General features: G+C 41.0%; 1 protein-coding gene across 3 annotated transcripts in view; it reads left to right on the forward strand.

Moving 5' to 3' along the window:
* The window catches only part of atrn (attractin), a 160,141-nt gene that overhangs the window by 43,172 nt on the left and 90,693 nt on the right, over positions 1-26,276 (forward strand). For all 3 annotated transcript variants that reach the window (XM_078277614.1, XM_078277615.1, XM_078277616.1), the window contains exons 12-21: positions 3,349-3,572; positions 7,054-7,175; positions 9,347-9,485; positions 9,886-10,067; positions 14,988-15,207; positions 18,716-18,901; positions 20,822-21,070; positions 21,980-22,117; positions 25,246-25,339; positions 26,122-26,174. In XM_078277614.1, the coding sequence (XP_078133740.1) occupies positions 3,349-3,572; positions 7,054-7,175; positions 9,347-9,485; positions 9,886-10,067; positions 14,988-15,207; positions 18,716-18,901; positions 20,822-21,070; positions 21,980-22,117; positions 25,246-25,339; positions 26,122-26,174 (1,607 nt within the window). The remainder of the gene's footprint in view (positions 1-3,348; positions 3,573-7,053; positions 7,176-9,346; positions 9,486-9,885; positions 10,068-14,987; positions 15,208-18,715; positions 18,902-20,821; positions 21,071-21,979; positions 22,118-25,245; positions 25,340-26,121; positions 26,175-26,276) is intronic.

A 26,276-nucleotide genomic window follows, 5' to 3' on the forward strand; every position in this document is an offset into this window, starting at 1 on the left:
TCATCTAATGGGAAATCACAGTTTTCTCGGTTGCGTCCCTGTTTTATTTTAAATTTTTTTTTGTTTTTTAATTCATGATGAGAAAGGATAACTGAGCCTGGTGCTCGAAACATTACACAGCATTAAAATCCTTCTACTTGGTGTGCGGATCTTTTATTCATGGTCGCATATCTGTGCACTTGGAATTTTCAGGGTGCCGATGTTCTCTAATTATTACATGAATGATTTTATAAAACTGAATGTATATGATCAGGTAGAACATTTTAAATTCTTGATTCTTATTTACTCCCAAAAGAAATGTGGGAACATGGTGCTTGTTTTCCAATATTCTAATTCAGAAAAAAATCCAAATGCTGAGCTGACAAGGAAAAAAAAATTAAACTCTGTGGCAGCATGGGGAGAAAGGCAAACACCTAAAGCCATGGCCAACTGACAGAGACATATAGCTGGGGAAAAAGCTTGTTACTTTGAAAACTAATCCTTTTGTGCGTTCATACATGACATTTCATTATTAGTCTGCAATATGAATAGATTGTGATGGGGATGGTGCTGCAACCAGAAGGGATGACTCATCGGTAAGTATTATCTGCACCGCCAGCAGAGCAAGACACAGCGATCCATATTAAATTATACATCCTGTTGTGGAGAAGGCATCAAATATTTACATGAGTCACCAGCCCTTTTGAGTCAATCCTCACTGATGACTCCTGTTCCTCAGGAGCAATTAAGAGTTTGGTCATGCATTCGTTCATTGATCCAGTTCCGATTCAGTTCAGTTTTGAAGCACTTTACGGTAAGGCTCAGAAACAAAATGATGGGATACATAATAGATAGAGGAAAAACAGTGAAAAATGTAGTCCAGAAAAAAATTGGTCGCAATTACCAGCGTCTGCAAAAACGCACTCTAAAATGTTCTTCTAAAAACAAATTGGACTGTTGAAGGGAAAGCAGTGGCGTTCACTTACTCATTCATGAATAAGTCAAACTAATCACCTACTCTAACCCCCATTTTATCCTCTTTGCATTGGCCCTTTGGTTGATTTTTAAAGGTCCCATATAATGCTCATTTTCAGGTTCACACTTGTATTTCGGGTTCTGCTAGAACATGTTTACACGCTTTAATATTTAAAAAAAATATTTTATTTTCATTTTATTTTACTCTCTGTCTAAAACACTCTGTTTTAGCATCTGTCTCTACAAGCCCCCCTTCCTGAAAAAAGAAAAGCCAGTCTGCTCTGATTGGTCAGCGTTTCTCGGTCTTCCTCATCTCAAACGTTTCAGAGCGAGTCACTTCTCTCTTCTGACGGCTCTGCATACAGTGGCTATACTAATATGATCCGCATCACCAGTGTTGTAAAGAAAACTGCCGTTTGCAAAAAAAACTTAATGCGACACAAAGAATCTGCTGGGATGTAAGAGCATGTCCACGATGGGTGATGTTAGTGATATGAGGACGGATAGGGATGTATAGCCTAAGCTATGAAAATGCATCTATAGTCGGGGCCTTAATATCATCTCCTGACATATGTTTAACTCTCTGCAGTAATGCAGCTTCTTCATCAACGGGATTGTTGACAAAAGGACATGCCATGTTTTGAGAAAAAAAAACTATTCTGCCTAACAGAGTTAATAAACCTACCCTGTTTGATTATTCATGCTGATAACAAACTGCGCTGAGGAACTGAGAGAAAGTCGAGGTTTATTGAAGAAAACCTGCTCCCGACCAGGTTAGGTTCACAGACTCAGTTACCATAGTAACCGACTCTGAGGTTAAGTTACCTCTCTTTCTGAAACGGGCTGGAGTTACCCCCCTCTCTCTCAGGTTTGATTAACCTCCCTTTCTGAAACAGAAAACCCAGAGTTTCCCTCATCTCAGGGTTAACAAACTCAGAGTTTTCACTAAACCTGCTTTCTGAAACGGACCCCTGCACTTTCGCAGTCTCTCCATCGTCATTCCAGGGAATGACTGTAACGGAACACCCACTCAACCCACACTTAAGCTCAGATCCTGGCTGTCAGGGCTCCCCAAACTCTTGGAACAGTCTTGCCTCATCAGTGACTTCCTTTTAAATCTCGACTAAAAACTTGTTTGTTTTTTTTTAAACCTGCATTTCTGCATCAAGTGTTCTTTCTGTGCCTTGTCACTTTTAACTTTTCTAACTTTAATACATCCTTTCATTGTCTCAGTCGTTCTTTGCCTCTCCACAATAACTTTGATCTTTTAAATGAGAAAAAAGGGAAGCAGCTTACTTACTGTATTTGTTCCCATTCAAAACTCTGGCATTCTCCTCCTCCTGATCCGTGCGCTCAGCAGGACGTCCAGAGCGAACAGTTTGAAGTGTGCTCTGTATAATCCAAGGGCACTTTTGGATCAGACTGGTGCAAATTACCCATCCACCCTGCCCAGCCGCTGCCTGCAAGCACACACACTCAGTCACACACTAATCCAGTGGAGAGCGATGTTCAGAAATGCCCTGAACCCCACATCCAAATACACACACAGCAGGGGGGGGTCTTTCAGGTCCACCTACACAGGAAGAGAGGGCTTGTTGGGGATTTGGCCGACTTGTGAGGCAGGTTGAAGCCCAGAGAAGAGGAAGAGCACTCGGACTAAGCTTGTCTGGCTATCACTGTGCACAAAAGGTCGAAACTGAAGATTGCGGGGCAGAAAGCTGCTGGTCTTACTTCCTGACTTTACACCTTCTCACCACCTTCCCCTATAGTAGGCCTGGGTGTCATCCATGATTTTTCAATTCCGATTCATAAGGTCCCGAATCGATTTTTATTCCCGATTTTTAATTTCTTTTTCGATTCGATATCAATTAGGCTAGGATAATTTCAGTTACAATACCAATTATCTTGGATATGAAAGAGATTCTACAATTGTTTAAGGTTCCCTCTAACCTGCTGCATTCTTAAAGGTATCAATGTTTACATTAAAAACTGACCACAAAGCTGTTACTTTAACATACTTTTTATTTAACATGAACACACAATAAGGGCAGCTCTAAAGACAGTGACTGTTGAGTAGGATTGGGCATCGAGAACTAATTCCTACTTGGAGTCGTTTCAAAAATTATGATTCCAGTGGAATTGTTTCTTTTATTGGAATCGTTTAGAGGATTTGGTTTAAAATCTGATCGTCGCTTCCCAATTTAATATGCGCAAGTTTTGGTTTCTGTAGTGGCCAGGCGCTTGTTGTGTTGCAGCCTTGGAGCACAGTAAGCAGCGCTCTAGTGTGGCTTTATTTTACGTTGAAAAAGCCCAGTAAAACTGAAAAATGTATATATTTTTTAAACGCAGCCCTACCCTGTAGCCCTCTAACATCTTTCCTCTTTTGTCCGACAGTGTGATGTACGTGTTCGGTGGCTTCAACAGCCTGCTGCTCAGTGACATCCTCGTGTACACCTCGCCCAGCTGCGCAGCCTTCTCCAGCCCGGCGTCCTGCAGCCAGGCCTGGCCAGGGATCCACTGCGTCTGGAACAGCACCCAGGGGACCTGCCTGCCCTGGGAGAGCAACGCCATCGGAATGGAACCGCAGCCGCTACCGGCCTCCTGCAACACACGATCATGTAGGTGACGCCTGCCATCGCTTTTGAAATTCTGCATTGGTGTACGTCTGCCATGTGAAACTAATAACTAATATAAAGCTTATTTTAGATCCTTAGCCGTTTTCTTCTTGAGTGTGTGCAGAACTCATCTGCATTTATAACACTGGTGTCCAATGGCATGCAGAAACTGGCAGGACAAAAGGCAGCTGAAAAAGTTCAGCAGCTGCATAGGAGGATTTGCTGCTTTTCTCTTTAAACTGAATATGTTTTTGAACTGCTGGTCAGACAAAGAAGATATTTAAAAAAAATGTCCACATGGGCTCTATAATGGTCATATCTCAAGGTTTTCTGACATTTTAAAATTAATTTAGTAGTTGTTAGTTGAGCCCCTAAAATGTAACAACTAGGGCTGGGCGATATGGAGAAAATCAAATATCACAATATTTTTTTTTTTTTACCAAATACCTCTATCGATATTGCGACGAAGATATAATAATAATAATCATATAATATTTACACAATGAGATTTTAGATAATCATCAGTAATGTGGATATAATGACTAAGTGGGTGAAGGCAAATAATAGAACTAAGAACAGTCTGCTAAGTTCAGAAAATGACTTTACTGTAATGCAGCCTTTAAAACCAGGAGAAGACAACACGTATGCCATATTACGATAGCCAAATCTAAGACAATGTGACGTCTCATGTAATAACGATGTATTGTCGAGCTGTAGTTACCACTAAGTGTCCAAAAAGGCTTCTACAAATAGTACACATTTCCTGTGGAATGTCACCTCTCTGGCTCTGGGAAACTGTGATGGACAATTCTTACCAGATTCTGACATTTTCTTAACTATATATATATATATATATATATATATATATATATATATATATATATATATATATATATATATATATATATATATATATATATATATATATGAATTCAGAATGATGATAATTATTAGCTTCAGCCTTTTGGATGATTGCCTGAGTTAATGGGGGAGTGTACATGTGTGTGTTCATCTTTGATGTGTTCACTACATTTAAGTTATTTGTGTGTGTGTGTGTGTGTGTGTGAAGATGTAATCTTCAGGACAGCTCAGCTAGCTCTCTCTGCTGAGAATTCTTTTCTATTTGCTGTTGCCATTTGTCACAAAAAAACCCCCCCTCAGTTTTCCCCACGCAGCCGGTCCCATTTCCCGGTGTCGGCGTCTACAGAAGCGCCGACAGATGGAAACTGCCCCTCGGAATATATCTTTCAGCCACATTTAATACCAGAGAGCCCTTCCTACTCTGCTGCTGTCTGGCAGTCACCCTGCCCCAGTTTCCCCAAAAGAATCCTCATGTCCAGAAAGTGTTGATTTCCACAGAATCTGAATTACTTAAACTGCAGTATAAGGAAAAAAAAAACCCAAAACTAAATAAATTCCCTGTGCTTCCATTTTAGGCCTGTGGCTCAAATTCCCAAATGAGAAATTACAATAGTTGAAACAGTAGATAAACATTAAATTGTGAGAAGTGTGAAGTCTGGCAGTGGTGGAAAGTAACTAAACATTTACTCCAGTCCTGTATGTAAGTAGACATTTCAAGTACTTTGTGTTTTACTTCAATAGGGACCTTTCCTGCTACTTTCTACTTGGCTACAATTCTGAGGGAAATGTACTATTCACTACACTACATTTATTTGACAGATGTAGTTAAGTTACTTTACAGATTCTACAGAAGGTATTTGCATCCGAAACATATGATGATCTTATCAAACATTGTACATTATTACAGATTAAACGACCTAACCGTATATAAAATTGTTAAAATTAGCTCCACCTTGACCAACTGCAATAGTAAAATGCTACTTACACATTAATGCATTAGTAATAAAATCAAAGTGTGATATTTATTAATATAACCCTCACATGCCCTACATTTCTGCATCAAGTGTTTTTACTTTTGATACTTTTAAGTACATTTTGTTAATGTACTTTTACTTAAAGCGTAACTCTCGCCAAAATGCAACCTAGGGTCTTTTTGTGAATATACCAGAGTCAAACATTCGTTTAAAAGCATAATTGGGACCGAAGCGCCACTTTTTACGATTTACCATATTCTCGTTTTGGGTCAAATGGCCTTTTGAATGGGAGAGCTAGGGGCACTACTATGATCACATCAAAATCACTATTTTGAAATCACTAAGAAGACTCGACACAACATGGAACTTTGCTCCAAGTATCACAAGAACTCCAGTATTGACAACATTGTTTGTGTACACAAAGTTTACTAAAAACAAAGGTTTTGAACAACCCACTTCAGCAGTTGTTTACGCTCGCAGCCGTCTTGTTAGTCAGAAAGTGTCGATCTCCGAATGTGAATGAACGGACTCCGTAGGAGGAAATGTCATTCTTATATGAGGCTCCTTTTTCAACCACAAGGTCAGTATTGTTTTTCACTAATGACAAAACAACCAAATTATCTGTGCATTTATACGGAACTAAGCATTAGGAGCTTTCCATCTTTACTCTCCCCCCCTGTTATGTTGCATTCGGACACTTTTTGACTGGCAAGATGGCTGCGAGCGGAAATAACAACTTCTAATTATGCTTTTAAATGAAAGTTTGACTCGGGTATATTCACAAAAAGACCCTAGGTTGCATTTTGGCAAGAGTTAAGCTTTAAGTAGCATTTTCAATGCAGGACGTAACAACAGTGTTTTTACGGATGGCTTGTATCATGTGGACGCGCCGACAGTATTGTTGTCATAACTTAGAATTCCTCATGGGCGGCAGAAACTACGCACTGTAGCTTTAAGTTAAGGGTCTGAATTCTTCCTCCACCACGGGCATCTGGTAAATGGTTGTGTCTAGATGGTAACCACCAGATTTGCGAAAATTTGCAAAAACTCGCTACCATAACCATTCGAGGTTAGTGCCTAACCTCAACTATTTTGCGAGTCCTTTGCAAATATTGGGTTACCATCTAGACGTGACCCTGGTAAATTACTAACTCTAAGCAGCTGCCCCCATTTTTTTTTTTTACCAGCTACTTTTTTAAATCCTTATTGTGTAAATATATTTAGGGCTGCACATATTGCGAAATTGCAATATGGACTAGTGCAATATCCAAATCGCAGCGCGGGACGCAATATTTGTTAAAGGCAAAATATGTCTCAAACCATTCTGAATGAAGTACTGTGGTACTGCAGAGACGTCCCGGCCTGCAAATCCTATCCTACAGACTAAAGAAAACATCTTCATTTGGTACAGATCCTCGCAAAAATCACACTATAATCATTTCAATGTTAGCAAAAATTATAATTTCCTTTTAATATCGTGAACCATATCACAATCGCAATATCAGTCAAAATAATCGCAATTAGATATTTTCCTCAGGAAACTGCACAGTTGGGCTAAAAACTCTTCCTTCCCTCGAGTTATTTTCTAATAGCAAACTATCATTCATTATCAAAACTGTTCATATTCCATGTTCTGTCAAATGTTGCAGATGCTGACAACGAGAGGTGTGACCAGTACACTGACTGCTACAGCTGCACTGCTAACACCAACGGCTGCCAGTGGTGTTCCGGCCAGTGTGTGTCTCTGGGAAGCAACTGCACCTCTGCCACGGTAAGAAAATTCACCCCCCACTGACAATGCTAACCCTGCTAACTCCAACATCACACATCACAGCTAACGGCATGGCCACATCTATCCTCATGCTCCAGTGCTTTCAAATCTGACATAAAAGGACAATTCCGGTGCAAAATGAACCTAGGGGTTAATAACACATGGGTACCGAGTCGACCGTTCTCTGGGATATGTTTTCATGCTAATCGAATGTGACCAGTTTTAGCGCAAACCGCTAATTAGCTTATAACGCTAGTCGTCGGGGCAAAATTCATAGTTTTCACGTGACGTCCATGGATGTATTAAGAGAACGGTGACGTCACAGCACTAAGGGAAGGCCACCTGGAGGGCAAAAAGAAGCTGCCCTCCACTGTCTGTGAATGAGTCGGCTCAGCTTTTACCACACTAAAATATCAGATAGTTGTTGTTCAACTGGATGCACAAACCGAGGAGAGACGAGCCTGGGTTGTGTTTCTACAGAATCACATCTCAGAATCGTAAACCCAGAGAGGAGGATATTGTGGATTTGTGCAATGTATACGTGCCGCACGAGTGGACTCGCGTTAACGTTACACTGGCAAAATGACACGACTGCGGTCAAGCTAACCATATCCCATCTCCATGGTCAAACCAGCTAATTTCATCTAAATACATTGTCTCTGCTCCCTGACACTTCCCTCTGCTCTGCCGGTCCTGGATTCTAAGATATATTGCTTGCTAACGTTAAACATCGCTGAAGTAGCTGACCGCTCCAGTAGAGACTTAACGTTAGCTGTTTATAAAGTGGAAGTAGACAACTTATACTCCTTGAATGGATTATAGTAACTTTTACCATGGCTTATTGTAGAAAGGCCAACACAAGAAAAACTTGTAGATTGTCAGAAAGACACTGGATCATGGAGGTTTGTTTCTGACTGTGGATGTTAGCTAGCAGAGCTAAAGTTAGCGCACTAGCGAGCCATCCTTTTCCCAGAATCGTGTCGTGACGGCAGACAGAATTGCAAAATAAAAAGCAATCCAACAGCACATTATACAATGTAAACAAAGACACGTTTTCTTGCGGCAGCCTTTATAAAATGAGTAGTGTTATGTTAAAGTTATTATAGTCTATCATTGATGAGCAGCGTATTTAATGATAGCGCGCTGACACACTTAATGATTGAAACACCGCAGTGGACACACACACACATATATATATATATATATATCATATATAGATAGATAGATAGATAGATAGATAGATAGATCTCTATCTATATGAAACTTTATTGTACACATTCATGTATATAACATGAAAGCAACAATGCTCACTCACCAACATTCATCATAAAACACGTTGTGGTAAATAATAGATATATTGCATAGATCATAATATAATATTGCATAAATCAGTAAAATGAATGTAATAAAAATAATAACCTATGGGGTGCAGAGTCATTATGTGTGTAGATTTAGAGTCCGGATGGCCTTAGGAAAGAAACAGTCCCTGGCTCTTTGGAGCTCAGAATGATGAATGCTTGGACACTATCGGTTCTTGCAGCCACTTGTAGTGCGCCTCCACTAGCTCCACTTTATTCTGTTTTGAATAGGATACACAAATGTTGTTGTGATGAACCTCCCTATTCATTTCCTCCAAGAGTTATTATACCTAATACATTGAGACATGTTCAATTTGAGTAATGAGTAGATAAAGGACCGATGAAGCACGTTCTTGCCTCCAACACGAAATCTGATTTGTCAGTCTGTGATTAAATCACTGCTCATTTAGATGCAAATGACGCCCAGTGACAGTTCATGTGCCTCCTCCAGCACTCTCATCTGCACTTGTCTCTAAAATATTTGAGGATCACTCTCTCTGACTGAAATTATTTGATAACCTAACACTTGCGATAACCTGGTTTACTACTCAAAAAGCTGCATTGTCAGGAAAAATAAATACATTCATCTCAACAATCATCTCTGAATGCAAATCAAACCAGCTATTAGGCTAACTGAAATCAATCTCTAGGTATGGTGAAGGGTATGTGATGATGAGATACATATATGTATGTATATAGCTTCTATTGATAATGAAGAAACATTTCATGAATGAGTTTCATTTATGGAGCATGAAATGTGATAATTTGTTACTCTGAGTTGACGTCTGTTCTTTTTCTGCTGTTTCTTCCCAGGGGGCCACAGGGGACAATGACGTTTGCCCCAAGGACAACCCGTCCTATGTGTGCAACAAGAAAACCAGCTGCAAGAGCTGCGCTGTGGACCAGAACTGTCAGTGGGAACCTCGCAACCAGGAGTGCATCTCACTGCCAGGTAACAGTGTTTGTTAGGAGATGGAAATGAAAGCATTTCCTTATGCCCCCAAGAAAATCTACTTTAAAGTAGTTTATGTTCTTTTTCCGTTATGACTAACTGTCCCAACTGGGTAATAGAAGAAAGTTCTACGGCGTTTATGCTTCACAAATGGTTTACCTAAGTTAGGCCACACAACAAAGATAGCAATCATATCACATCCATATAGGGATGGTAGTATACAGCTGTTAAAACATAATAAAATATGTGACACACTGGTATCGGATCAGTACTCAATATCGGCAGATACACAGGTTCAGGCATCGGTATCGGAATTGTTATTGGGAAGCAAAAAATGGTATCAGACCATCTCTACTACCAACCTGTAGTTCCACCTCCTCATCTGTTCTCTCCACTGCAGAAAACGTGTGCGGTGAAAGCTGGCATCTGGTGGGCAACTCCTGTCTGAAGTTCATCACGGCCAAGGACTCGTACGACAACGCCAAACTGGCCTGCCGGAGCCACAACGCCGTCCTGGCCTCGCTCACCACGCAGAAGAAGGTGGACTTTGTCCTGAAGGAGCTGCAGATCATGAGTGTGGTGGTAAGGGGGGGGGGGGAGGGCAGTCGTGGATATAAATTACCTGATTAGACAAACTTTAATATTCTCCTTGGGGAAAGTGAGTCGTCGCACCGAAAGCGAAAAACATACACTTAAGACACAAAGAGAGAGTGGTGAAGACAAAATAATAGTTGTTAGTAATATAGTTACAACAAGAAGATCGCATCAACATCAGGACTGAAGAATTAAATATCAGCTAAAAGAATAAGATCGTACTGTTTATAGAGTCCCTTTGCCAAATTTTTTTATATGTTGAAGCAGAGTTGCAATAAGCAAGAATAAAGCATCCAAGAAACTATGAAAGTGCACAAATAAACCATCTTATTTTCCTATTTTATCTTAGCCAAAAACTTGACTGTTGTGCACCGTTTTGTCGCTTGGATGTCTTTGTGGTAGCTGGCCCCTTTTGGAAATGTGGTGTTTTTTGTTTTGTTTTTTAAATCTGCAGGTGAGCTCTGAGGTTGGATTCTTTCAGTCTGGGGTTTTTGGACCAGTGAGCGTGAAACAAATCTTCCATTAACAGATTGTTTCCTCAGAGCTCAGACATCTCTCATTCGCTCCATTAGAGCAAAAACGCAGAAATCTATCCCGACAATCGACTAACCATTGCCAGCTGCTGTTTATGTCATCGGATGCAGGTCACATACAGTGGGGAGAACAAGTATTTGATACACTGCCAATTTTGCAGGCTTACAAAGCATATAGAGGTCTGTAATTTTTATCATAGGTACACTTCAACTGTGAGAGATGGAATCTAAAACAAAAATTCAGAAAATCACATTGTATGACTTTTAAATAATTAATTTGCATTTTATTGCATGACATAAGTATTTGATCACCTACCAACCAGTAAGAATTCCGGCTCTCACAGACCTGTTAGTTTTTCTTTAAGAAACCCTCCTGTTCTCCACTCATTACCTGTATTAACTGCACCTGTTTGAACTTGTTACCTGTATAAAAGACACCTGTCCACACACTCAATCAAACAGACTCCAACCGCTCCACAATGGCCAAGACAAGAGAGCTGTGTAAGGACATCAGGGATAAAATTGTAGACCTGCACAAGGCTGGGATGGGCTACAGGACAACAGGCAAGCAGCTTGGTGAGAAGGCAACAACTGTTGGCGCTATTATTAGAAAATCTTCCTCGGTCTGGGGCTCCATGCAAGATCTCACCTCGTGGGGCATCAATGATCATGAGGAAGGTGAGGGATCAGCCCAGAACTACACGGCAGAACCTGGTCAATGACCTGAAGAGAGCTGGGACCACAGTCTCAAAGAAAACCATTAGTAACACACTACGCCGTCATGGATTAAAATCCTGCAGTGCACGCAAGGTCCCCTTGCTCAAGCCAGCACATGTCCAGGCCCGTCTGAAGTTTGCCAATGACCATCTGGATGATCCAGAGGAGGAATGGGAGAAGGTCATGTGGTCTGATGAGACAAAAATAAAGCTTTTTGGTCTAAACTCCACTCGCCGTGTTTGGAGGAAGAAGAAGGATGAGTACAACCCCAAGAACACCATCCCAACCGTGAAGCATGGAGGTGGAAACATCATTCTTTGGGGATGCTTTTCTGCAAAGGGGACATGACGACTGCACCGTATTGAGGGGAGGATGGATGGGGCCATGTATCGCGAGATCTTGGCCAACAACCTCCTTCCATCAGTAAGAGCATTGAAGATGGGTCGTGGCTGGGTCTTCCAGCATGACAACGACTCGAAACACACAGCCAGGGCAACTAAGGAGTGGCTCCGTAAGAAGTATCTCAAGGTCCTGGAGTGGCCTAGCCAGTCTCCAGACCTAAACCCAATAGAAAATCTTTGGAGGGAGCTGAAAGTCCGTATTGCCCAGCGACAGCCCCGAAACCTGAAGGATCTGGAGAAGGTCTGTATGGAGGAGTGGGCCAAAATCCATGCTGCAGTGTGTGCAAACCTGGTCAAGAACTACAGGAAACGTATGATCTCTGTAATTGCAAACAAAGGTTTCTGTACCAAATATTAAGTTCTGCTTTTCTGATGTATCAGAAATTTGGATTGGATTTTTGTTTTAGATTCCGTCACTCACAGTTGAAGAGTACCTATGATAAAAATTACAGACTTGTAAGAAGTTTGTAAGTGGGGAAAACCTGCAAAATCGTCAGTGTATCAAATACTTGTTCTCCCCACTGTATCTAGGGATAGATGTGTGACTGACGGGGAGATGTACAGTGTTAGCTTGGATCTTGGCATCCCATTTGTACACGGACATATAACACTCACTGAATGCAGAAAAAAAGTTGAGATGTTGAAATGTGGCAATTACTGAGGGAAGCAGCATAAACAGTGATTTGCTGATTAAGTCCTGAATGTATTTGTCTTTGAAGATATGTGCTGAGCCTTGTAGCTTTGATCCCACACTCTGTGTTCGTGGTTGCTTGTAATGTTGATAATCAAGAATTCCAGTATAAGCTGATGTTTCACTGTACACTGAATGGGGTGGGAGTGTTGGCTCAAATGTGTAATGTAAATGAAACATGAGCACTCAGCTGCTCTGAGTCAAACGGCCTGAATGACGACCTGGACCCTATATTTTTCTCCGTTTCTGTGTGTAAGTGACTGATAGGAACTTCTGAAATTGGTCTAGTATTCATCGTGAATGCTGTAACCGGCAGCCACAGACCGGGCTGCAATGTAACCCTATGGGGCAAATGTGCATCGTCAATTTGGTCCACTAAAAGTGCTTTATTTTGCCACTGACAGGCTCAGATTATTACTCTAAGTGTCTGACAACATTATGGAAAGGATCCCTACAGAGAGAGGCCTTTTAAAACCTCTTTAAGACCTTTCTGTTTAACCAGAAACAGCTCTGAGGTCGCTAGCGCAAAACCCACCAGACTCGATTTAAAAAAACGATACTTTTAGCGTGTATAGAGCCAACATATTTTCACATGTAAATCTGTAAACTGTGTGTTTATATCAACCAAAACTAGAGTTGTGATGGTTGTAAAAGTAGGGAGACGACCCAAAACGGCTTTTCATAGTTTTAGTTTCCGTCGACTTTGAATGAAGTGTATTTTACGATGCTAAAATTACTGTGTATTTGCATGGAGTCTGGTTGCTTTAGCAAACGCAATTTTTATGTTTAAAAAATAGATCTTACTTTTTAACAGAGAGGTCGACCTCCTTAGAAATCCTTTTCATAATGTTGTCTGACACTTAGAATATTAATCTGAGCCTGTCAGTGGCAAAACGAGCACTTTTGTGAACGTAAATACAATTATTACAAAAAAATATTTTGATTATTAATCAATTGTTTTCAGTCATTTTTTTTTTCCAAGCAAAAATACAAACACTTCACTGGTTCCACCTGCATCTCTAATGTGAGGATTATCTGCTTCTCTCTCTGAAATCATTGTTGATGGAATATTGTTGGGTTTTGTACAGTTGGTCAGACAAAAACGGCATTTAAAGACCTCACCCTGGGTTCTACAGTGGTCATGTTTCAAGATTTTCTGACACTTTATGCACTAAACGATTCAAGAAAATAAGCAGCAGAATAATAGACAATGAAAAAGAATTGTTGCCACTAAATGACTAGAAAGGCCTCTATATAAAGGACACATGCCCTGTGCTAAAATGTGATCCGTACAATCACATTTCCTGAATTAATAAGCGCTGTAGAAAGAAGTCTCTAATTTTCAAGCTGTTTTCTGGGGACACACATTTTTGGCCTAATCCCAGCTACATCTGTGTAAACATTTTGGCATGTGTCTACCCTTAAGTTCACTGAAGAGGATAACAAATTCCCGCATGTGTCAAAAGCACAAAGAGTACAGTTCTAACGATCCGGCCTGCACATCAGTGAAACATGGTGTCCTCTACAGCTGCAGTCCCACTTTAGTTTTCTGCGTAGATCACCCAGCAGGCACAAACACTGCCATCTCTCTCTGAAACCACCCATGCAAAAATGTAAGCCACTTAACGGCACTACAAAGTGCCCTGGAGCCGCGTATGTAATGTTTAAGCTAAATAAGACAAAAACATTTGAGTCTAAATCACTGAGCATTGCTGAACATGAACAGTGTTTTCCATCCATACTAATGAAATTGTGTAGATTTCCCCTGTTGGCTCGAATTCAATTCTGCTGTTCAGTTCCAGGTAATCTTTATGCTTAAAGGTAGAGAAGTATAATTGATTTTCTCTGCAATATCTTTTTTAAATGTCAAACAAAATAATGCTGTACAGACAGAGACTCAGAAACATGCTTTACAAGTCTTCTTGCCATGTTTAATTGACACTGCTGGTGCTGTTTAGCAGTCCCAACTATTTCCTGACAGGATCAATCGATCCAAGAAATGCAATTAAATCCTGATGGAACAGTAATTTCACCCACGTCTGTGAGCGATCGAGCTCTCTTTGTTTACTACTACTGCAACAGCACGGCCATTGATTAGAGATGGGATGGATAACTGAGCCTCCCAAGTGAAGGGAAGTAAAGTTTTTTTTTTTATTGCTGCTCAGTCAGTCCAGGGGACTTGATGTCAGTACAGATGAAATATTGCCGCAATGATTCTTTCTGTTTTTCTTCCTTACAACCAGGGCAAAGTTAGGATTCCTGATCAAAAAAACACAGCCATCAAAATCATTTTTTGACATTGATTTCCACCAAATGTCAAATTAGCCTTCAGCTACGGAGTAACTGGCACTTAAGTTCTCTCTCTTTTTGCGAGCCTTTAGAGTGAAAAGACAACCAAACACCAGAGATAGTGAAAAATCAATTAAATGAAAAACATGAAGTGTAGAAGAAGGCAGTAGTAGAAATGTGACTGAACTTTTGAAACGTTTGAGCAGCGATGAATTTTTAAGCGAACAATGTGTAACATCCTTGTTTTTGACTTTGGCGTACCGTTGTGTGTTTGTAGTACAAGGCTACAGTAACGCCCTGGGTGGGGCTCAGGAAAATCAACGTGTCTTACTGGTGCTGGGAGGACATGTCACCCTTCACCAACACCAGCCTGCAGTGGCTGCCCGGCGAGCCCAGCGACGCTGGCTTCTGTGGCTACCTGGCCGAGCCGGCGTCCAGCGGACTGAAGGCACAAACCTGCATCAACCCAGTGAACGGCAGCCTGTGTGAACGCCCAGGTGGGTTCCCAATACTACATGAATAAAAAATTGGTATATCATCCTGGAGGAATTGGTGTTAATTAAACGATTTGGGGGGAAAAATGATTCGATTTGCGATTTATTATTTTTTAGCTACATATAACCCCTTCTTCGATCATGTAGAATAAAGTAATAAAAAAATAAAGGGAAGATCCACTGAAAATAGGACATTTCTGTAAACAATCTGTGATATGAAACATTATTCCAGAATTTACTGCATCTTATGAAAAAACGGTAAATATAATAATGAAAAGAAATGGTATAAAAAAAATGTAGTCCCCGCTTTGCCAGACCATCCACACGCTGCAGAGCGGAGGAGGGTCTGGCTAGTCCACACAGCATTCCAGGATGGGAGAAAAACGTGCTCTGGTTTATTGGCATTTCTTTAAACCAATCGGAATCGTCTCGGGCGGCGCTAAAATAGTCGTGCGAGAGAAAACTCAGATTGGACAGATAGTCTAGCTAGCTGTCTGGATTTACCCTGCAGAGATCTGAGGAGCAGTTAACCACAGTCCTCACAAATCCACCGGAGTTTAGAACGCCAACATAACGGACATCGACGAAAAGACCTGCATCTGGCAGAATTTCCTGCGGCACTGGAGCAATCCCGGAACTGGAACGTCGTGGCTATAGAATAAGTCAAATGCTACACCAAACATTCAACTAAATATTGCACATTTGATTAATCGCAGTCTTCACGATAATCGCATTCTTTCAAATCTTGATTTCGATTTGAAAACAATTAATCGTTCAGCCATAGGGCCCTATCTTGCACCGTAAAGCCCGACCAAGTGTCTTTGCTAGTTTAAGACCAACGCAGTTGTCAATTTCCCGTCCAGCGCCCACGTTGTTTAAATAGCAAATGCAAATGGTCTTACAGGGAGGTGTGTTCAGGTGAATTCTGGGTGTATTGCTATCTTGAGGCAGTGGGAAGTGATCACACCATTGACCAACAAAAACCTGGTGTAAAGTCAATAACGCAGCATTTCATTGTTATTTTAACAGCATATTAGTAAAATGCGCCTAGGCTTATACACAGCTCACAGGGAAGCACAGCAGCACACAAACATGCAAAAGATTACAAATAAAAATATTACGGTGCAAATCCTCCATCATAAAAGCAATGCTCCAAGGTCCAAACGCGCCTGGCTTTTAAACGGAATGGGAGATGATCTCTGATTGGTTTATTGCATGTTATGCCCAAAACACACCTCTGGTTAATGAAGACCCTAAGTACAACCCTTTTGAACTATGCGCCCGGCACACGGACCCTTTTTTCCGCCGTCAAACTAGCAAAAGTGGATTTGGACACGCCCTAAACGCACCTGCGCCAGGCCCTTCACGCCATGCGCTTAGATGGTTAAAATATGGCCCCTAGAGTTAATGCACAATAAGACATTGTATATGTGCTAAACGGCAATAAGGAGTAGTTTATGCCTGCAACAACTGTTATTATTCATGGAAACTACCTAACATGTACAGCAAATGTTAGGTTAATTACATACCAGACTTTGGTTTAATAGGATAGATTAGTTGAGATTAGTTAGATCAGTATTCTAATCAGATATCACAGACATCTAATGTCGGGCTCAAACTAAACAATCTTAAATTTCTGCCATGATGTTCGTTGAGAGAAATATCAGACCACGAAACTGACCAATCATAGTTTGCAGTCTTTCATGACACGCAAAGGTAATGGGACAGAAAGGCGAAAAAAACACAAACATCCAGAAAGCAAAAGTGTCAACATCCTTGGCATCACGAGGCATGTCTGAGATGTCAAACTAGCTGAGAGAAGTCAAAAAATGATGACATGTCTTTCTGTCCCAGCCTCGGGAGACATTCAATTTACAGAATTTGCAGTTTTCAAACATGACACATCACCTGCACATGCTCCATGCCCATTTCAGTTTCTGATGATATTGTGCACTCTGATTCCAGCATTAGTTGCTGTAGATGACAATTGTTGCTCTCTGGTTTGAGTTCAATTCAGTTAAATTCTGGTTAAAGTTAAAGGGGCAGTCCACGGATTTTAAAGTAAACTAACCATGACCCACTTACAAGGGACGTCGTGTTGGAAAGACGTGGGCACATACCAGTCAGGGAAGGTCTAATGAAAGACTTGAGTCATTTGAACTATAGCATCCAGTGTGCTTTGGAGCTTGACCCATGCTACCCTACTCAACTTTATGGAAGTGCTTAACTGCTAATGTAACTGCTACTAGCAGAAATACACTAGGAGGCCAAGATGATTTGAGGTTTATGAAACAACTTGTAATAAAAAAAATTCTGCTGAATTGCATCAGTTTTCTGACTGAGCAGAAAGGAATGAATTTCGTAAGCTTGTCTTTTTGCATCTGGTATCCAGATTGCCAAACATTTTTTCTGCTCTCTAGATATAGCAACACCTCGTTTATTATAATCCCGTAGAGTTCAGCAAATGGAGCACCACCAGAGGGGGTTTACCTTCCACTGAGACACCCATGCTGAAAATCTTTGCATTCATACTCCAAAGTACTTGAGTACAATGAGCTGATAAAAAAAAAAAAAAAAACAGATCAGCTCCCCAATGATCCTGCTCATCTTCTCCAACATAGTTTCCGAAGCAGCAGCAGGTCAAACGATGGCTATCTGCAGCAGAAAATCAGAACTACGAGGTCCAACAAATCATTTCTGCCTACAGCAATAAGACAATGAAAGACTGAAACGGTCTTTGGTACTTTAACTGCATCTTTGCACAACTCTCTGGCACTTTCATTTCTCTTTTTGGTAACACTTTACTTGAAGGTATCTAAATAAGAGATGACATGACACTGTCATGAACACATGAACCCTAACTCTAACCCTAACTTGTCATGACAAAAACTGAATGACACTTAATGACAGAAGCGTTATGTCATAAATGTTTATGACTTGTTTATAATGTTTATGACACGTTCATGTCACGCTTATGTAGATACCTTCAAGTAAAGTGTAACCCTCTTTTTATTGCTACAAACATTGCACTTTAGATACTATTTTTATTGTTTATTTTAGGTTATGAATTGCTTACTGTTTGTGTCCATTGTATGTAATGTGCGTACTGATCATGTTTTAAAACCACCGGATTCACCACTAACATCATCTTTTTTTTATTTGTGGTCAATAAACCTCAATTTAGATGAAATTATACCTCATTTTTTAGTTAAAAAAAGCTAGAATTATGAATTATTTCGACAAATAGTTACGATTGAGTGGATAATCACAGACTAGTCAGGATACTGTTTAGAACTCCTAGGAAACATGTTATTTTTTGGGCAACTTGCTTGAAAGAAACCCACATTTCTGATGTAGAAACTTTGGAAATGGGTTGAATTTGACCCGAGGACAACAGTGGGGTTAAAAAGTCTCACATTTGACTTGGTGAAAGCTGCAGAAACCCTGGTGTAAGACCACACCAATGAAGTTTCCTTTGACTTTTGACTAACTTCTCGAAAATGTTCCCCAGCCAACCACAGTGCCAAGCCGTGCCGGACCCCGTGCGCCATGAGAAGCACCTGCAGCGAATGCACCAGCAGCAGCTCGGAGTGCATGTGGTGCAGCAACATGAAGCAGTGCGTGGACTCCAACGCCTACGTGGCCTCCTTCCCCTTCGGCCAGTGTATGGAGTGGTACACTATGAACACTTGTCCCCGTAAGGCATCTTATTTTCTTCATGTTTTTTCTCCTTCTTATAAATTCTTTTACAGGTTTAATATGGCAATCATTATGATTTTTGTCTTTTTTTTTTTTTTTTTTGGCAAAACACACCATACCAAATGCACTCCAAAAATAATGACTCTGAAAATCACTTCCTGTTATTACATCATTACATAAAAATCTTTTTTTTCCTGTCATTCAGTCTCTTTGTAACAGTGCAGTGTGTAGACTGAAATGAACATTTATTAGAACATAGACGGGATCATTTAAAAAGCCCTGCGCCTAGACACTTCAAGAAGGCTGAACAATGTCCTTCTGCCATTCTTATTTTCACAAGAGTACATCTAAGTTAGTAGTAGAGGTGCTCCTTTATAAACCACGTAGGAACTTTATCGAGAAGGAGAACTTTGTGATTAGACGTCTGTTGAAAAAGAAGTTTGGAAAGAAATATGTAATTTCAGGGACAACTGACAGTTGATATGACACAATGACAGTTGGTACACCTGATAATACATGTATATTTCAGTCGGAGCAAAACAGGTCAGCTGAACATGCAAGCATATCTTCATATGTGGGGGGTAACGTTTTGCTATTGATAAATGAATATTTACTGCTTACTAATGAAGCTTTTCTTTTTTTTTACAACATTCCTGTTTACCCTATAATTAGTACCAAATTACAGGAAATCTCCTGGGAAATTAGGGAGCAGGAAAATGAGGCATTATGCTCTTCTCTGCTGTGGTAACAGTACATCTGGCCTTTTTTTTTGTAATCTATAATGTCTTTTCATCAGTTGACTTCATTGATCTCATCATACCTCAGTGTGAGAGCCTTTCTGCACTGTTTGTTTTACACCCCTGGCATCGGCATCTCTTGAGTCGAAACCCATTGATTATACATAAAATGTTAACGTTTAAGTGTGCACAGAGCTCTCCATGCATTATTCCAGTTACCCAGTTCTTTTCCTATTTATTCCAAACAAATTACTGTCGCTGCTGTAGAAAAACACTTTGCGCACACACTCGCTCTTGCTCTCTCTCTCTCTCTCTCTCTCTCTCTCTCTCTCTCTCTCTCTCTCTCTCTCTCTCTCTCTCTCTCTCTCTCTCTCTCTCTGACACATGAACATGTTGCAGCATACTATTAAACTTCTGATTGAGTTACAACAGCTGCATGCATAACCACCACCTGCCCATGCAGGATTCATGAGTTCCAATCCAAACCCGGCAGGAAAATGAAAGCACAAATCTGAAGTCCGCCCACGTTATGCTTCAGTTGCAAGTAATGTACTCAACCACTTGAGCAAATGTAGCGATATTCATCACACTTTTTAGGAGACCCTAAAAGTTAACATTTTGAATAACTGTGGCTCTCTGGAGCAGAGCATCTTCAAATGTTTGGTTTTTTTAAACCTCCATTTAGTCTAGCACATTAAACTCTCCAGTAGATGAGATGGGGATTAATAATCTGGTTTAATAGTTTGATAATTTAGTCTCCAGATGGTGCTTTGTTTTGTGTATAGCGCAGCAGAGAACAATTTTCATTTGTTTAACCTGGCAGGTCAATTAAGTACAAATTGTTGCTTACAGCCATAGGGCTGAGAGTTGGGAATTAAAATGTAGGCAAAATGTCTATGGAGAGAAGATGCAGAGGGAACTAGTGGCTCTGGAATGAGACTTGTAGAGGTGTTGTGTGGTGTTGTTAATTGAAACGTTTGGAAAGGCTGGACCTTATTTACTAAGAACTAACAAACTTACTCTTACCCACCACTTATATGACAGTAATTGATTAAGTGAACGCTTTAGTTACACCTGGGAAACTCACTGAGAACAATCTCTTTCTTCACACTGGTAAGCAAATAAGTCTTCCCAGTTCTAAGTCTTCTGTGTTGTTTTCTAACTGGTGCGTTGTGCTGCAGCGGAGAACTGCTCCGGGTACAGAACATGTGGCCAGTGTCTGGACCAGCCGGGGTGCGGCTGGTGCACCGACCCCAGCAACACGGGCAAAGGTCAGTGCATCGAGGGCTCGTACCGCGGGCCCTTCCAGACCTCGGTCCCAGCCCCATCCACCCTCCCCGGCCTGCCCGCCAGCCCCCCCCAGCCGGCCCTCAATGCCAGCATGTGCCCCAGCGAGGCCAAATACAACTGGTCCTTCATCCACTGCCCAGGTACGGAAGAATTAGCTCTTAGTTTAGTTTTTTTTTTAAGATAATCATTATGATAATCATTTGAAAATACTAAAATCTGTTAATCTGTTGTGTGCTTGTGTGAACACGAAACACACATAAGACGGGATTTTAAAAAAGAAGAAGAAAAAAACGTATTATGTTATTCTTAATTGTCACATACACACAGTAGAATGTAGTGAAGTTTTTTGGGGGGGTTCGGTGTCTTGCTCAGGGACACTTTGACATGTGGCCACGCGTAATCAAAGCAGCAGAGGCCACAGTGTCATGACTTTGGGTCTTAAGTATGGGTCAGGCTCTGAAAACACTGGATCCTTCACTTCCCACAATGCAACTCAATGGCGTCTTTCTTTAGACGCCCTATGCCCTCTCACTGCCCATTGCTTTCAAACACCACATGTCCAGTTTGTAATGCAGGCTTTCTGGTAAGACCTTTAAGTCTAAAGTTGAGATGTTTTTTTCCCTTCAGAGCCAAAGTTAACATTATGAACGGTATTCTTATGCTGAACTCCTTGTGATGAGTAAATTGATCCATGTGTAATGCACCCCTCGAATGAAACAAATGACTTATCTAACAACCAGAATATTTGACAATGTATTGGGATTGTTTTACTCATTCATTAAACATTTTAAAACTAACCGAAATGCATGCAGATGACCTGCTGTGGCTGTAGTTGACCATTAAACCTGGCAGGCATAGAGAATATCAAAGTAACATAATGTATCACACGAGGAACTCAAGGGCAGCAACAACAGACAAATTGTTGTTACTTTCTGTACTTGCAAGTCAACATACAAATTCCTTCATGTTTTGGCCCGGGGCTGTTTTATCAAAAAAAACTTTCAGTGTGCAATGTTCACGCAGTATGTGTTTTGTTTACTCTCCGGCAGCTTGTCAGTGTAACGGTCACAGCCAGTGTATCAACGAGAGCGTGTGCGAGAAGTGCGAGGACCTGACAACCGGCCGTCACTGCGAGAGCTGCATCTCCGGCTTCTACGGAGATCCCACCAACGGGGGCAGCTGCCAGCGTGAGTATCCGTGGGCCGCTCAGCCCAGCACTAAATCAACCAGTCAGTCTTTGTGCGCACAGCTTAATTTAACTTGTCAGTGGTTTACAGTTCAGTTTTATGCCTGCCATTTCCCTCGATTCTTAGATGCACAGCATAGCGGTCCCGTGGAATATTAAAGATTTACTCCACTCCACAGCTAATGCTGACAGTCAGTCGATCAGACAACAAATCAATCGTCCATTCCGTCAGCTTCATTTAGCTTACCAATATATTACAGCCACAGTGTATGTTTTCGTATATTTGTATGCCTCCACGCTGGTGACAGCCAGGGGCCGGAGGCATTATGTTTTCAGGTTGTCCGTCCGTCCCATTCTCGTGAACGCGTCATCTCAGGAACGCCTTGAGGGAATCTCTTCAAATTTGGCACGGACGTCCACTTGGACTCGAGGATAAGCTGTGATCTCGCATTACTTGCCATAACTCAAGATTCATGTAATTCTAATTATGACATAATTTCACACAAATGTCTAATAGAATACAATGATGAAAGTTGAATTTGAAAAGATGTGTTCGGAGTTTTGCCAACCGGATACGGCAAAAGCTTCATCTATCAACTAGCGTTGCTCTGGTTGGTTGTGGCGCTATCCTTTTGCGTGCAGAGGGAATTTGAAAGACAACCGTTTATCCCGCCCCTCGGAGCCCTGCCAATGGTGAAATCAGACGTGGACGTAAACTGCAACTTGCCTGGTTGACGGAGGCATACAACCGCGAGGCGGTAATTCTAGTTTTTTTGGCGTGAATTCCATATTTACTTGGTTCTACATCAGTGACAGCCGTACCCCAGCCTCTCTGCATATCTTCATCTTGTCAGTATTATGCAATCATTGTTCATGCCTTTTATTTCTGCCTCCTGCTTGCAGCATTGCACCGCCAGGGACTTTAAAGGCATGTTTTACTTCACAGCTAATTATTATTATTATTATTATTTATATATTTTTATATATATATAATTAATTAGGGCTGTCAAAATAACGCGTTAAAAAAAATTAACGCAGATTAATCCATTCCATATTGACGTTTGCATACAGACGAAAATCTGGTGCCACTGATATGTCTGCACTTCTCTCTGATGCTCTGAAACAGACGTTACAGGAAACACAAACCCCGCTGCATGTGACGCTAGTTAACACTATACTCGACAGCAGCTAACGTTAGCCTACCGCTAGCTAGTAGCTGGATTAAACACGGTTACAATGCTGACAGCTAACGCTAAACGGTGTAAAGTGTGACTGTGTTTTACTGTAGAGGATTCAACACCGGTATGTAACAATCTGCAGCTGCCGTCAGAGAAAAGACAGACGGTGCGTTCAATGAAACTGGTAAACTACACCCTCGTGGTGCATTTGAAGTTATTGTAAATGTCCTTTTCCTATCTGGTTGTTGTTTTTGTCGTTCAACAGCAATTTACTAGTGAAATAAGTTATTGTTATACATTATTATTAAATCATTTCATTTTGAGCATATGGCCTTAGCAATAAACAAGCCGTTCTTTAATGTCACCAACTGTTGTTTAGTACCCTTTTTTTCAAGGGTTCAGGCACCGTTAATTATGTATGTGATTAATTTTGATTAATTAATCACAGAGTATGTAATTGATTTAGATTACATTTTTTAATCGATTTTTTTATTTTTTTTATTTAAAAGATTTTTTTTTGTTGCCATTTCTGGCCTTTATTTTGACAGGACAGCTGAAGACATGAAAGGGGGGAGAGAGGGGGGAATGACATGCAGCAAAGGGCTGCAGGTTGGAGTCTAACCCAGGCCCGCTGCGTCGAGGAGTAAACCTCTATATATGAGCGCCCGCTGTACCAACTGAGCTATCTGGGCGCCCTCTTTACAGCTTATTATGACATGCTTTATATCAGTTTGACTCAGGAGGCATTATGAGCAAAAAAAGTGCATGATCGATACCTCAACCTACAATTTATAATATGGCTTGTTGTTCCACCAGCTGTCCCCCCATTGTAACCTAGATTTCTACATAATTTGCAGCTGTTTATACCAGGAGGCTCAGTGATCTTCAAACATGATGAACTGATTTAACGCAAAGGACGGCAAACATTAACATTTATACAGATGTTTATGAAACTGGTCCTCAAAATCCCCACACCTAATAGACATTTGGCATCTGTTAACGGACACAAAAACTGTCTCTCGGGACGTGGAATGTCACCTCTGGCAGCCAAAGCTCGTGTGGGAGATGCAGCGTCAACGTTGGGTTCACCTCTACGTATGCACAGAATTAGCTCTGGAACCAAACTTCTGGATAGGGGCACCATTACATTTTTTTATTTCCTCCTCGTCTTTTCCCTGGAGAATGAGACATTTGACCCCTATGAAACATTCAGGAAGGCAGAGTTGCCACTGAACGTGTCATAATTGTGTCAAACTGTATACAGACATATAGGAGAAGCTCTGGTACAGACTTTATATTTGTGACATGGACCTTAAGCGTGATTTATGGTTCTGCGGAGGCTCCTCGCAGAGCTTTTGCCATAGTGTGCGTCAATCTCTTTTAAGAGAATAGCATCGCTTGTGTGTGTGTGTGCATGGGGAGTGTGTGCTCTCTAACCACGGTGGGAAATCTGTAGCAGCAAAAGGTAACCCTCTCCTTGATTTCATGTTGTTTATGGAGGAGGAGAACCAGGAAATGAGTCGGGTGAAAAGCAACGCTACCAAGCCACGGCCGAGCCACGTGCGTCGCCGCAACGTGTAGTTAAATTTTTCGAGAGGTGACGTCAGGCTACGGCGTAGGGTCCACGTCTCCACGTACCTGCTCACGTAGCCATGGCGTAGATTTAACGCAAAAGTATAAATCACGCTTTAGGCTACGGGATCAAATATCTGTGGTTGGTTATGGAAAAACATACATTAACAATTTATGCTCAGACATTCTACAAAAGGAAAAAGGAGCTCGACATATTCCATAAGTCAATCCATCACCCTATATATCACACAATACAGTCAATATTCTGTAGCAGTTTATCTAGAGTAATTATTAGCATTTGTTAAATATAAAAACAAAATGGGATGGTATTGCTTTACTGAGGCACTTTAAGTTTTTATGTTTCATGTCTTTTGTTCAGCCTGCAAGTGTAACGGCCACGCCAGCATGTGCAACCCTAACAACGGCAAGTGCTTCTGCACCACTAAGGGCATCAAAGGGGATCGCTGCCACCTGTGAGTTTGACATTTTCCATTCCTTTGTCCTCAACTTGTCTCCTGTGTCCTGCCTAGGAAAATGTTTTAGCTGTCATATTCTAACCCCCCCCCCTTACAGTTAAATTGTGGGTGGTAGAAAATCATATGCAGTATTTGTGGCTCTGGAACTTTACTTGTGTTGTACTTGTGTGTGTTGTGTGAACATCACTGATATACTGTAAATCTGCACCTGCACGCTTTCAAAAGTCAAGAAAGCATTTTTCATGTGCGAAGGTATATCGAGCCACTGGGAATTCAAGGGTTTTGTTTTGAAAAGTAAATTTACAAAAAACCTGCAAGCAAACATGCAAATATGTTTGTTTAATACAAGACTCCTTTTTCTCTTGGCATACTGTAACAGCAGCTGTTCATAAGTACAAGCAGCATGAATCTTAACACTGGTCTTCATTACCATGGAGCGTCTCAAAACCCATCAAAAACTTGAGAGACAGTTTCACAAATGAGTGGTCATCAGTATGAAAGTGAGGCTGTTTTCGTATACAGAAAGTATCTGTTTCATCCTTCTTTATACGTGTTCCTTTCATCGGGCTCTAAATGCAGATGACTGCAGGTAAAGACTCACACTCCTGTGTGTTATCTCGGCTCCATGTGCAACGCGTGGATTTGCTCCCGTTTTAGTTTTTTTGTCAGCAATTAAATTGTCTTAATTCACCTTCGGTCTTCATTTATTCCCCATTTGCAGTCATTTCTCCATGTTTTGCCTCATTTCCCTTCATCTGTCGTCCACCTCTCTTTTTCAGGTGTGAAGTCGAGAATCGTTACCAAGGCAACCCTCTCAAAGGAACATGCTACTGTAAGTGGAATTCAAATTACCAACTTTGTGTGTCTGTTCTGTGTGTGTGTGTGTGTGTGTGTGTCTGTGTGTTTTATTAAGAAACTGTCAATACCAAGACAG

Source organism: Sander vitreus, chromosome 20, assembly GCF_031162955.1.
Source record: "Sander vitreus isolate 19-12246 chromosome 20, sanVit1, whole genome shotgun sequence".
NCBI classification, from domain to species: domain Eukaryota; kingdom Metazoa; phylum Chordata; class Actinopteri; order Perciformes; family Percidae; genus Sander; species Sander vitreus.